Raw genomic sequence first — 13,991 nt, 5'->3', positions numbered from 1 at the left:
ACATACCGTGATATGAAAAAATCTTATATTGCCCAGCTCTATATTAAAAGCACAAGCAATGTTGGACAGAGGTGGAAGAATCATGTGACAACAGAGTTGGGCGATGTATAAAAATTTTCCAACCGGCAATCGTCAGTCCAACAATCACCGATGGGCATTTGCGCATGCGCAGACTTTTTGATGGGCAGGGCAATGTTATCATATATATATATATATATATATATATATATATATATATATATATATATATATAGTCACCAATTTGGGATTTCTTTGGCTTTAAACCAGATGAAAGAGGTATACCTAAGGATGTGACCAAAGCGGCATGCCACTTGTGCAGATGTACAAATTGTTTGAGTACTTTGCCAGCAAAATACTCAAACACGACTAACTTGCATGAGCATGTACGTGTCCACCATCCACCTGAGTATGCTAGGCTATCACCAGCTTCTGCAGCTCCAACAACAAGCATTTGGGCGCACTCTGAGGAGGGTGCATTTGCTCGCAGATGAAAGAGGGTGCTGTTAAAACAGTGCTATTTTTTTCTGTTCGACTGCATCTATTAGCTCCATCATTATTAGCAAACTTACTCACTGGTAAATAAAGAAATAAATCGCCCTTGTAAAAACTATCGATATATTCGTCCAATCACCCAACCCTATGTGACAACAACCTCTTATTGAACTTTACACCCATTAACATGTAGCAACACATCTGTAAAATTCTGACTGTATTCAGACATGCTGCACAGTTTACTTGCAATTCTTCAAGGTTTTTATTTGCAGCCAATTGCATGCCAGAAGGCTCGGCTGTAAACTATCTCTTTATATTTATTTTTGTTTTTTTATTACATTTCTCCACACAACCAAGCTACTCATTATTTTTGCACCAACATTTTTCTTTTTATTAAACACCCTACATTATCAGTAGCTGTCATACTCAACCTTGAGAAATAGGTTGTTATGAATTGGCTATAAAGCAGCCTTAATGCAGAGCTCTAATCAGAATGGATTATTTTGGATTGATGGATAATTTAGCTTGTTTAATCCATTTGTTGATGAAGTGAGGATTCTAAGACCACATTCTGCCAAAGATATACAAACAGACACAGACAGTAACACAGAGAGACTCACAAGCTAAAAGTAGCATGGGCCTCACCGTGAAGCTATTCAATGCAGTGTATTTTAAGGGTGTAAATGGTAAATGGCCTGCATTACACCCTTTGGTGTAAGAGCAAAGGGTGCAATCAGACTTATTTTGGCCACTTTAGAAAAGTAAAACTGCTCTGTATTTGAGGTTGAATTCCTGAAAACAGTCACTCATTTCAGATTCAGAGCCAACCAAGAAGCTCAAGTACGTCTTTAAAAGAACTGAATTAATGTTTAATCAACTCTCCTACTTTTGGCCTCTCTCCCTTTTCTTCAGTTTTTCTCTGCCTCTCTATGCAGTAATATGATCTCTTCTATCAGGCCGACAGGGCCGTGAATCAAGACACAGAGGAAAAAAAAAATATAGTACAAACCTTGGTGGCCCCACCCCCACTACACACACTCTACCTCCTCTGTGTGTGTGTGTGTGTGTGTGTGTGTGTGTGTGTGTGTGTGTGTGTGTGTGCGCACGCGCACGTCTCCCTCTCCCTCACTCGCATTCTCTCTCTCTCTCTCATCAACAACATCCCTACCCCCAACAACTCTCTCTCTCTTTCTCTTTCCAATCCCTACCCCCAACCACACAGGCTTGCTCTCTCTCCACATCCTCCGAGCTCTTATCTTCTATCTCTCCTTCCCTCTTTCTGAAACAAATACACACTAGCAACAACATGGCGCAGTGCTATATGGGGCCTTTCCACACTTGATGTGATTATGAGCTTAAAAACACAGCCCAGTATACACCACAGTGAGTTTGGTCATTACGGTAACAAATAAATAAATCAAAAAAAAAAAAAATGGGGGAATAACTAACATATGTGCTGCTTACGCCCAATAACCACAGATTAAGGTCAGAGGTCACAACAGCTTTGTCATCACTTCTGCTCCATGACCTACAAACTGCATATAGTTTAGAAGTTCTCCAAATCTGCTATTTTTGTACTTTATTCAAAGAAAAATTACATTTATGCACCATCAGAGATCACACAGCACAGTCATGTCAGAGTCAAGAAATAGTCTCCCCACTTTTACCAAACTGCTTCATAATCCAAACAGAGCGGTGGCATACACAGACTCCATCAGCCGAGCATATTTCTTATTCCAGCACATATACACGTATATCAGCATATTTTATTATTGAACAAGAACTTAACAATGAGCATACTAATTTAAATATGTCTATCATTGGTTAACCACTTCAAGCAACTCAAGAAGTCTTGAACTCAAAATGGGCTTCACCAAAGGAAATATGGGTTCTCACTGATTTTAATCAACTTCCACTTTACAGCCCCATCCCATAATTTGTGATTTGTAAGTAAGTTCTCTCCATTTGAAGTGTCATTCTCTGATATATAATATTTTCTAACATCTGTCTTGTCAGCGAGCTCAACAGCACCGTAGCTGGTGTGACTGTTTCATTAGATGGTCTCCAGTTGTTCATGTGGCCAACAATGAAGGAACTATCCTGACGGTGGCATTTTTGGGGTTCCAGAGCTTCGGAAATAATCAGGTCTGAACTGTCGGGCAAAGACGCAATGGGACAGACCCAACCGTATGAGAAAGAGTTCAGTTAAACTCATCAGTGGAAACAAAGAAAAGGTGGAGTCAAAAGTTATGACATCAGGCTACAGGCCTGCCTTTGTTGGTTCCCCCGGTGCGCATTACATTTTACCCTCTGAAGTAGGTTACTAGCGACCAATCTAGGATTACGAGTAGAGTCTGGGTTAGGTTAACCTCCAACCTTTTTTCCAGCACTAGCTGAAAAGTTTCTACAGGAAAAAAAATGAAATGCAAACTTGAATGTATATAACCTGCTTTGGAAACTTAGTTCTTCTAGTTTCTGAACATTTGCATGTTTAGCTTGTGGCTAGAATGAAATCCAACCCTTACACTAATCCTACATGCTTTGTCAGTGACCTGATGGATATTTTGATGTTAAAAGGCCTTCATCCGATCATGAAAACTACTGCACGGGTTTGTTAGGAGAATTTCATATGACATGAGTATTTAATTTGAACTTCCAGTTGCTGTTGTTTGCATGGTATGTCAATAAAACAAATTGAAGTATAAAAGAAAATAGAGAGAAAGGGTTCAACACACCTTAACTACAGGTGCACAATTGACTTAGAATGATTTATTGATTAATAGTTCATTAAAGTCAGTATTTTCTTGTAATGAACTCATTATTACTATTTTTTTTACTTCTATTTAAAAGTACCAAACTACAAAATGAACCAGTCTATTTGAGACAGAGGATAATCGAGGTTAATAGTAGCAGTCAATTCACCTGGATGCAGTCATTAGCTAAACCTAATTAAATAATTAGGCAATTTTTCACTGTCAAATGGGCATGATTTGATTGAACCAAGACAATTTACTCTGACAAACATCCCCATACACTGGATGGGGATGGATTGTCCTTAACTGCAATCTACCTATAAGCTAAGCATCCACATTCACCCATCCTGGATCCCTATCAGGTCCAGGTTTCTACTGTAAATCTAACCCTGACCTTTGCTTCCCAAACTCCATTCACCTTGACCAAGATAGAATCAGAAACGAGTACTGCAAATTCTACACAAGATCACCTCTGTAAGCATACTACAAAAAGAGATCCTGGTTTCCTGTTTTCCTCCCTCATGCTTGCCATCTCTTTCATTCCAAACATACATCTTCTGTTTGGACTTCAACTATGCAGCATATTTAAACCCGATGGCCTTTCTATTACCAGTGGGCGTCTTTTTAATTATAGGTGTCATCACATCACAGACGACAAAGCCGGAATAAAATTACAGGCTCTGCACCCTCTAGTGAGTGAAAAATATAAAAAGAAGCACTCAAATGTAGTTACCTTCAGTAACTACGATAATTAACTGGAGCCTAACAAGCCAATTAATTACCCCTTAATTGGCAGGGCGCGGAACATGAACACGGAGAGGGGAGACAGCTGAGTGGGACTAATAAGTCAGAATAAGACAACACAAAAGTGTATTTTATCTGCTAACAGAAGAAGCCTATGTGCGGTAGTTTGCTTTCTTTCCCCCTCTTACCTTGTTGGTCCCAAAGGCCGGGTCAGGGTAGGAAATCTGTCCCAATCTATTGTGGTCTGGCGCGGCTAGAGACTGAGGAGGAGGCGGGTAAACTGTTACATCCATGGCTGGAAATACATCCACTTCTCTTCCGAGTTTCTTTCCTTGCTTTTGTAATTTCAAAATTAAAGAGATTTAACAAAAACCTGAGCTTACTCTAAAAAAACAACTTTTTCAAAGACAAAACTAACTGGTGAAATAATTCTTAAACCAAGCTGTGAGAGGCAGCGAAGTTTTAGGCTGACGCTGTTCTCCACACACCGGCTTTCCTGCCCAAGAAACTGCTGCTCTGGGGAGCAAAGTTCCCTGTTCACGTACTTCTCACGTTAAAAACAAACGTTAAAATGAAGTAGTGCTTTTAAAAAGCACCGTTTCCTCTAGTGCGTCCGTTAGCCCTGTGTATGGTTCGGACAGGGGACGTCGTGGACCCTGTCTGTCCCTGCTTGGGACTCTGTTTGAATTTTCCTCCACTGCTGATGCTGCTGCTGCTGCTGATGCCGCCGCTGCGCGTGTGCTCAGTGCTGCGGTGCCTCGCGGACCAGTCATACAAAGAGCTTTTCTGTCAAGTTAGCGAGAGTTAGCCACAACGAAGCCGGAAGTACGTTTCACCTCACAAAGCCCGGGTTCTGTCAGGAGAAAAAAATAAGAGCTTAGCGATGACAATACAAATATTACCTTTTTCAGGCTTTTCGTAGAATTAACACGCTGACTAAAATAATGATGAATGATTTAAAAGAATATACTATTCCCCAGAGAGTGACTTTATTTTGGTGGTAACTGACTGTATGAGGCGTTTGCAGCTACCTTAGCAAAAAAAGATGGAGCTTATGGCAGCACGTGCTCCATCTAGAGGGGGGGAGAGTGTTATAAGGTCCAGCCAGTGCTGTACAGTTAGCTGTTGTCTATGTATTAATTTTGACTGTCATCACCTTGAACAGCTTGTTGGCTTATCTGTTAAACTTTGGCTAATCATTATAGTTTAGTCTTACCAGGACATAGGTTTGCCAGAGACAACAAGGCAGGAATATTGTTGTTTCCCACTTTCTATGAAATGAACCTGTTCCAGAACACTCCAGAATTGTACATGCTTAATGACTCAGTCTGCTGAGGTATACTGAAATGTTGTTATGTATGAAAAACAAGTACACAAAACTACACAGGTTACCAATGTTTAGCATGTACAGGACTTTTATTTATTAATATTAATATTATTATAATTAATAATAGGCCTACTAATATTTTTATTCAACTTTCCACACTCCTTTTCTGAGTAAATACAATACACCTGAAAGCTAAGCAAAAACTGAGAATTGCCTTCTACCAGCTTCACCCATGTGATAAGAATATTTCCAGTCTTTGTTGTAGCTGCAGTTCCCTTTCTTTGTGGTAGTTTCCATCGTGTCTGCTGAAATATGCGTAGTGTGACTTGGCCCATAATGGCAGCCCTTCCTGCTCTCTTCACAGCCACTGGATAAAAGGCAGTCTTTAGAGATGTCTGACAGGGGCAGAAAAGATGGAAATGCTGTGCAATGTTTCATAAAGTAGGACACCTGGTCACCCTATCAGTGACTGACTGGTAAATTTAATTACACTTCTGCATTCTCTTCTGAATTCGGTGGTTACACTGGTGGTAGCTACAGTGAACCTATAGCAGAATGTAGCCTAATGCAAATTTTCAGGCTACAGGTTCACTGTACAAAAAAACAGGTTAGGCCAGCCAGGCCTGATACCGTCTTTCACATTTCTTTTGATGCTACACAAGTAAGCTAAATTTTACTTTCATTTCTCTTGTCTGAGCTGGCTCTGGTAGCAGTGGAGCCATGATCATCAATCTGGTGGTCCATATTTCTCCTTGGATCTCCAAAGAGTTTCTGAGAGCTAGTTCAGAAATAAAGCCTGAACTGGCAGCAGATCAATCTATCGAACTAAGGTGGTATGTGGAACCTTTAAAATACATTCTCCTGACATTCAAGTAATGTTTCCACCAGAGTTTAAAGGGCCTGTGATAACTGCACTTAATTTTTAATTTTTCAGTTTGAGCAATGCAGTCTAACTGGTGTTGGCAGAGTACACCATCTCTCTTTATTCCTCTGTCAGAATGCCTTTACGTAAATGGAAACTGATGTCACTTCAACAGACAAAGGTTTTCTCTTCAAAAGTACAAGCTGTGCAATGTCAAATTTTGACTACACACGATGAATATGCACCAGAATATGCACTTGTAGAAACAAGAATGTAAAGAAACAAGAAAGGAAAGCAGTGGGTGGACCTGTCTGGAGAAGCTGAGCCAGAGTCTGTTTGTCCTTTAGCTCATTTTTTTGTTTTTGATCAGCATCATAGCACATTCTATGAAACTGTCAGAAAATCGATGGAAAGGTTCAGATACTGGGTTAAAACTCTTTTTGTTGATGCAGCATCTACTTTATTACAGATCAGAATACAGTTCAGCCCAGCCGTCATTTTTCAGTCTGTTATCAGGTCAGTATGGTGTGACAGTTTTTGTTTGCTGTTTTGTCTACAGATGTCCCAAACAGCATTCCTAAAAGGTGGATTGAAGTCCCAAAACGCTGCCACAGAGAAAATAATGGGGTGGGGAGGACTTCAAAAGCAGAAATAATGACACTAATTTTCAGTCTGGGAGGTATACTCTGGGACAGTGTTAGGTTTAGTTGTAGACGGGAAAACAAATAAATGAGTGTGAACTTTGGTAGGCAGGGAGGGGGGGGGGGGGGGCATCAGGGGTTGCATTGGGGTTGGGGTCCCCCTCCTCCCAGAAAGGTCTCCAGTCCATCAAAGGGCAAGTTTATTATGTGGTTATTCTAAATTTACCATATTATAGATGTTGATGTGAGAAAGTGTGATGGTCTGTCTCTCTGTGAAAATCATTTACTTTCATTTAAAAACAGCAAATGGAAAAACTGCAATGTTGTCTCTAATTTCAGATGTGGTGGTAGAAAAGTAATGCATTTAAATTTGTTTGTGTATGGATATAAACAAGACTTATTTTTATAGTCTCCTGTGCTCATTTTAAATCAGATAATTGATAGTGTAGCCCTTAATTTAGGTTTGGGCAAAGTATAAATAGTGTCAAATTCAAAAGTCATGTAAATCATGGAGATGAAACAAGATAATCATAGGGTAGGGATATTGTAAAAGAAACAAGGAAGCAGGCTGTGTGTTTTAGAGTGAAAGAAAGAGACCATTCAATATAAACGAAAGAGGAATGATTCCTTTCATGTTTTCATGATATTTAATGACAAAACATATAGCCAGTATCTGCAATTACACATGTGTACACAGTTGCACATAAACAAAGAAAAGCTCTCCCCCTACGCTAAAATACACACACACACAATATATTCATCTTGCAGATTCACACACAGTGAACTTAAACAGATGGTCACACATGCACATCAAATATAAAAAAAACTGCTCACACAAAAAGTATGTGCAGAACCCCACATAATTATACCCTATATGGAATAATTATGCCACAGCCACATATAAGCATTTGTGTGCAGTCCAAATACACACACTCTTAGGAAACATGTCTATGCTCATACCAGAACACTCACGAACATACTGCACACACAAGCAGGTATCATAAAATACATTTTCTTATTTTTATACATCCCTGATACTCTCACATCACACAAACACACACAGCACAGACCAGCCCACACATACTTAGCGAACATACAGTGTTTGAGTTGCCCATCCCCCCAAATACACACATACATATATGCACCCCTCCCCTCTGAAAAAGGCATAATTCACTTCCACATTCTCCTCCCCCACACACAGTTCCTCTCTATAAAACTCCACACATACATAGACTGTATACACACACGATGTGCACATGAACTGAGCCAGTCAACACACACACACATACATACACACTCACACACCTATAAGAGTAGATGCAAGGACAGAACTGCAAACATACACACATGCCTGTGCTGCAACACACATGCTAATGCATGTCAAGACACACACAAATATGTGCACAAACAAAAGACCGCACTCTCTCTCTCTCCATGACTCACTCTGCCTCATACAGTGTTAAGATTGCCATGCATGAACTTTCCAACATATTTTGGGTTAAAATTGCAGTGTACTATAGCATATGAATGATGTGTGTCCCTTCATGTTGGGGGATTACATTATAGATTCATGGCACAGCCATGCACTCCTGAATGAAAACAGCCAGTGCTATATGTGTTACAGCTTTCTAGTGGGAAAGAGACAATGCAAAAGAGGAAGGAAATCAGAAAAAAAAAAGAGTTTATTAAGGCAACTGTTGCATAGAAAAGAACACAGTGCGATATTGCTAATGTGTTGTTTTTTTATGGAAGAAATATAGTATTGTGGCTGATCGGACACACCCCTCTCACACACTCTTCACACTCCTGCCATCTGGAAAAAGGTACCGAAGCATTCGGGCACACACATCCAGCTTTTTTCCACAAGCCACCCGTCTCCTCAGCAAAAAGGAACTGGACTGATAAACACACACACACACACACACACACACACACACACACACACACACACACACACACACACACACACACACACACACACACACACACACACAAACATTATCACTCAGCTTAACTCAACTACCTCAAAACATTGAGACTGGACTGTCTAATCAACACAAGCGCAAACACACTGACCTACACCACCAAACTATCGTACACACCAACCTGTAAATGCACAATATTATTACTGGTCTTTTTGCACTAACTTCTTTACTTCCTAATTTTTGCTGCTACACTAAGGAATGTTTACTGTTCCTCCACTACTTCAACTCATCATCGCAAAACCTTATTATTATGTTACGTTGTGTTTTTTTTGTCACATTGTCACTATGTTGCTCTTGTTTGCACATTTGCATGTACACTTTGTTGTCTGCTGTCTGTTAACAAAAAAAAAAACAGTCTTCCTTAGATAGTTAGATAGTTAGTTTTTGTTAATTTATGTTGTAATTTATGTTAGGTCAGTCTGTCTTGTCTCTGCTAGCCAGCTGACTAGGCCTCTTAGTTAGCTAGTTTAGTGTTTTCTGTTAATTTATGTTGTAAATTTATGTAGCACCTTGGTCCTGGAGGAACGTTGTTTCGCTTCACTGTGTACTAACTGTATATGGTTGAAGTGACAATAAAGCCAACTTGACTTGACTTGACTTGACTTGGTAAGAAGAAGACCTAAATACAAGTAACTACAAAAATAAGGGCAATAAAGGGCAAAAGCAATCACATGAATGAATTTAACATGAGGGAGCTGACACAAAAGGCTGGCCCAAGAAACACTGAAGGAAAGAAATTCTAAATTCTAAAAGCTGAATTTAGGAACTTAGGACTAAAAAGACCCAGGAAATATACAAAGATGAAAAGATAAACATTAAGGAAACTAAGAGTTAAAATAAATAAAAATTTAATAATAAACAGAACTTGAAAGTCTGAATAATTGGTCATAACCTGAGCTATGGTTCACTTTTTCTATTGGAGTAAGTACATTCAGATACTGCTATGCATTCTTTCTAATGGCAGCTAGGGAACTCCTGCTGTTGGAAAAACACTTCCAGCTGTAACATCTATTGGAAAATACTTTGATTCGGAACTTCCAGATGAGCTTATGGCATCAGTCAGATGTTTGTGCTCCCATCTACTGGGCACTTGTTTCTGTTTTTGTGTTTTTTATGTCTTTTCGTTGCATCTTTCTGCAACGCACTAATCACTTCCTGCAGAAACTGATAGACATTGGCCTCAGCCTGAACCCAGACTTTACTTCGGATTGGACCGACAGTATTGATTCCAGATTGCGAGACCAATCTCAGGTGGTGTTTGATTGGATAATGGACGTAAATAGTTGAACCATATCCACATACATAGAGCAATTTTAGATTCATATGTAAAATATGTGTTAGACTGTGTAGTCAATGTTGAAAAAAACAAAAAAACTTTAAAATATTATTATCAGCATACTGTATGGGGTGAGTCGTAATGCTGTGGCACAACAAACAGAGGCAGTGCAGCATATGCAGAACTGTACATGTGTTTAAATAAAGCATTTCATTAATCACCAGAAATACCAATGAATAATAAAATATGTATAGCAGACTTTTCAGAATGACCAACTACGGCAGTAAGCATGATTCATATTTGTGTACTGTAAACCCATCAGAGTCAGATGTTTGAATCTTTGAATGAGGTACACACAGCCTCTGATCACAGAAAATGAAATGAAAATGTAATGGTTGTTAATGCAAGTCAAATAAATGATTTGATTTTTATTGAGAACTTAACCATTATTTAGTTAAACTCAATTTGTGTTTGTTTCTTTTTATATTCCACAAAATTGGTGTATCACTATAATTCCATTACAGTAGACAAGAAAAAGTAAGCAATTATCTTGTCCAAATAAACTGAGAAGAAATGAAAAGGAATAACTAGTGGTACTCAAAACTGATTGTAATGGCAAATTGTAAGTTTGGCTTGAATTCATTCTTATTAGCAAGACAGCCTGAGGTTAGTTTTTCCTTAAAAACCAATAAATAAATATGAAGAAAGGTTGAGTATAACTAATTTCCCTCTCAAAAAGAGTCGGCTAACCTAGAATTTTGCAAAATGATTACTTGGCACTGCTTTGGTCTGCAACATTTCAACAATTAACCGATTACAGCTGTTATTATGAAATACAATTGCAATCGAATCTATTTTGATAGATATAAAAAGACAGATATAAAAAGAACAAAGGTCTTTTTATATCTGTCTTTGGTCAAAATAGATTTGGACAAAATAGATTCTTGAAGGTAAAGTTCTATATTCTGTCTCCTTAATTTTTTTCATGATTAAAAAACTTGGGTTTTTTTTCATGCCTGACTGTTTCTTGGCCAGTAACACCAACTTCCTGCTCTGTTGTTACTGTGGGGTTGGCAAAGACCCAGTAGAGACTCAGAGAAATAACTATACTCAACCAGGAAACACTCCAATTATATTTTATTTAGTAGAGTAACAAGAAGGGTACAGTGGGGCAAAAAAGTATTTAGTCAGCCACCGATTGTGCAAGTTCCCCCACTTAAAATGATGACAGAGGTCAGTAATTTGCACCAGAGGTACACTTCAACTGTGAGAGACAGAATGTGAAAAAAAAAAATCCATGACTCCACATGGTAGGATTTGTAAAGAATTTATTGGTAAATCAGGGTGGAAAATAAGTATTTGGTCAATAACAAAAATACAACTCAATACTTTGTAACATAACCTTTGTTGGCAATAACAGAGGTCAAACGTTTACTATAGGTCTTTACCAGGTTTGCACACACAGTAGCTGGTATTTTGGCCCATTCCTCCATGCAGATCTTCTCGAGAGCAGTGATGTTTTGGGGCTGTCGCCGAGCAACACGGACTTTCAACTCCCGCCACAGATTTTCTATGGGGTTGAGGTCTGGAGACTGGCTAGGCCACTCCAGGACTTTCAAATGCTTCTTACGGAGCCACTCCTTTGTTGCCCGGGCGGTGTGTTTTGGATCATTGTCATGTTGGAAGACCCAGCCTCGTTTCATCTTCAAAGTTCTCACTGATGGAAGGAGGTTTTGGCTCAAAATCTCACGATACATGGCCCCATTCATTCTGTCCTTAACACGGATCAGTCGTCCTGTCCCCTTGGCAGAAAAACAGCCCCATAGCATGATGTTTCCACCCCCATGCTTCACAGTAGGTATGGTGTTCTTGGGATGCAACTCAGTATTCTTCTTCCTCCAAACACGACGAGTTGAGTTTATACCACAAAGTTCTACTTTGGTTTCATCTGACCACATGACATTCTCCCAATCCTCTGCTGTATCATCCATGTGCTCTCTGGCAAACTTCAGACGGGCCTGGACATGCACTGGCTTCAGCAGCGGAACACGTCTGGCACTGCGGGATTTGATTCCCTGCCGTTGTAGTGTGTTACTGATGGTGACCTTTGTTACTTTGGTCCCAGCTCTCTGCAGGTCATTCACCAGGTCCCCCCATGTGGTTCTGGGATCTTTGCTCACCATTCTCATGATCATTTTGACCCCACGGGATGAGATCTTGCGTGGAGCCCCAGATCAAGGGAGATTATCAGTGGTCTTGTATGTCTTCCATTTTCTGATGATTGCTCCCACAGTTGATGTTTTCACACCAAGCTGCTTGCCTATTGTAGATTCACTCTTCCCAGTCTGGTGCAGGTCTACAATACTTTTCCTGGTGTCCTTCGAAAGCTCTTTGGTCTTGGCCATGGCGGAGTTTGGAGTCTGACTGTTTGAGGCTGTGGACAGGTGTCTTTTATACAGATGATGAGTTCAAACAGGTGCCATTCATACAGGTAACGAGTGGGGGACAGAAAAGCCTCTTACAGAAGAAGTTACAGGTCTGTGAGAGCCAGAGATTTTCCTTGTTTGAGGTGACCAAATACTTATTTTCCACCCTAATTTACGAATAAATTCTTTACAAATCCTACCATGTGAATTCATGGATTTTTTTTTCACATTCTGTCTCTCACAGTTGAAGTGTACCTCTGGTGCAAATTACTGACCTCTGTCATCATTTTAAGTGGGGGAACTTGCACAATCGGTGGCTGACTAAATACATTTTTGCCCCACTGTAGAAACAGATATAGATCCAAGTTCCTCAGCTAGACATGACAGAAAATATACTAAATGTGCAATTTTCCTACACACAAAAAAAATACAAAAGGATACACTGTATAAATAGTTTATTGAATGTATTGGTTCTTAAATAGCACTTTTGTACTCTGAGCACTCAAAGTACTTTATACAACTTGTCTCGTTCACCCATTCACACAAGCGCTTTTGTGTAGTTTACTAGGTTTTGCCTCTGCTGATCAGCTCTGTTGGTCAAGAGTAGAGAGCCTTCTGACCTTCTGGAGAGAACAGAAACAGACTTGCAACAGGTGGTGAGGACAGCACAGCGTGTCATTGGTGCAACTCTAGCCTTTCTCAGTCATATTCACACTAACCGACTACAAAAGAAAGCTAGTTGTGTTATAATGGAGCACAATCAGACCAGATATTGTCTTTCCCCTGTATTATGTATATACACGCTTTCTTAAGTTTACTTTAATTTATGCTGCTGTCTTTTTTTCTTTTCTTTTTTTTTTCCTGTCAAACGTAGAGCTGTTATTTTTTTTCTCAAAATGATAGACTACCCATTGCTGGACAGTCAGGGAAGGAGGTGCTAGCTAGCCACTTGCAGGATGGGAAAATAAACACACAGCACTGTATTATAGTTTTCTTTCTTGTGTGACGCCCTGTGTTTCACAGTTAACCTTTGGAACACCTGCAACAGCTCTGTGGTCTCACAAAAGTGACAGAACCTTTGTGCAAGACCAAAAACATCTCACTTTTTCTTCTGCCTAAACTTTGTGAAGTTTGCCAGATGCGTTCCCACTTTTTGTCTAGTATGACAGAAGACAAAATCATACATGACACCTATTCTCATTCTCATCTTCAACGAGGCCTTTTGATGTCAGGATTAGACCATACTTGTTCTGACATTATGCAGTCCAAATCCAGCACCACTCAAATATGTCTTCATCTTAATATTTAGGTACTTGCTTTGTTGCCATAATGTGAGAAATACCTGGACACACACACACACACAGGCAGTCTCCTCTGATCTGACAGTCTCATATTCGATGAATGCCCACTGAATTCATTTGCACATTTTTAGCTGAAGGTTGATGCATCATTCAGACCTATTTT

The 13,991-nt window shown here is 39.6% G+C and overlaps 1 protein-coding gene across 1 annotated transcript in view; it reads right to left on the bottom strand.

The window, feature by feature from the left end:
- The window catches only part of tox (thymocyte selection-associated high mobility group box), a 63,352-nt gene extending 58,574 nt beyond the window's left edge, over positions 1-4,778 (bottom strand). Inside the window, exon 1 of the mRNA XM_026148583.2 lies at positions 4,199-4,778. Coding sequence (XP_026004368.1) covers positions 4,199-4,303 — 105 coding nt within the window. The 5' untranslated portion in view covers positions 4,304-4,778. The remainder of the gene's footprint in view (positions 1-4,198) is intronic.
- Positions 4,779-13,991: the final 9,213 nt, after the last annotated feature.

This window comes from Astatotilapia calliptera, chromosome 18, assembly GCF_964374335.1.
Source record: "Astatotilapia calliptera chromosome 18, fAstCal68.1, whole genome shotgun sequence".
NCBI lineage: Eukaryota > Metazoa > Chordata > Actinopteri > Cichliformes > Cichlidae > Astatotilapia > Astatotilapia calliptera.
Note: the sequence above shows the minus strand (reverse complement) of the source record. Positions and strands in the feature narration are given on the sequence as shown.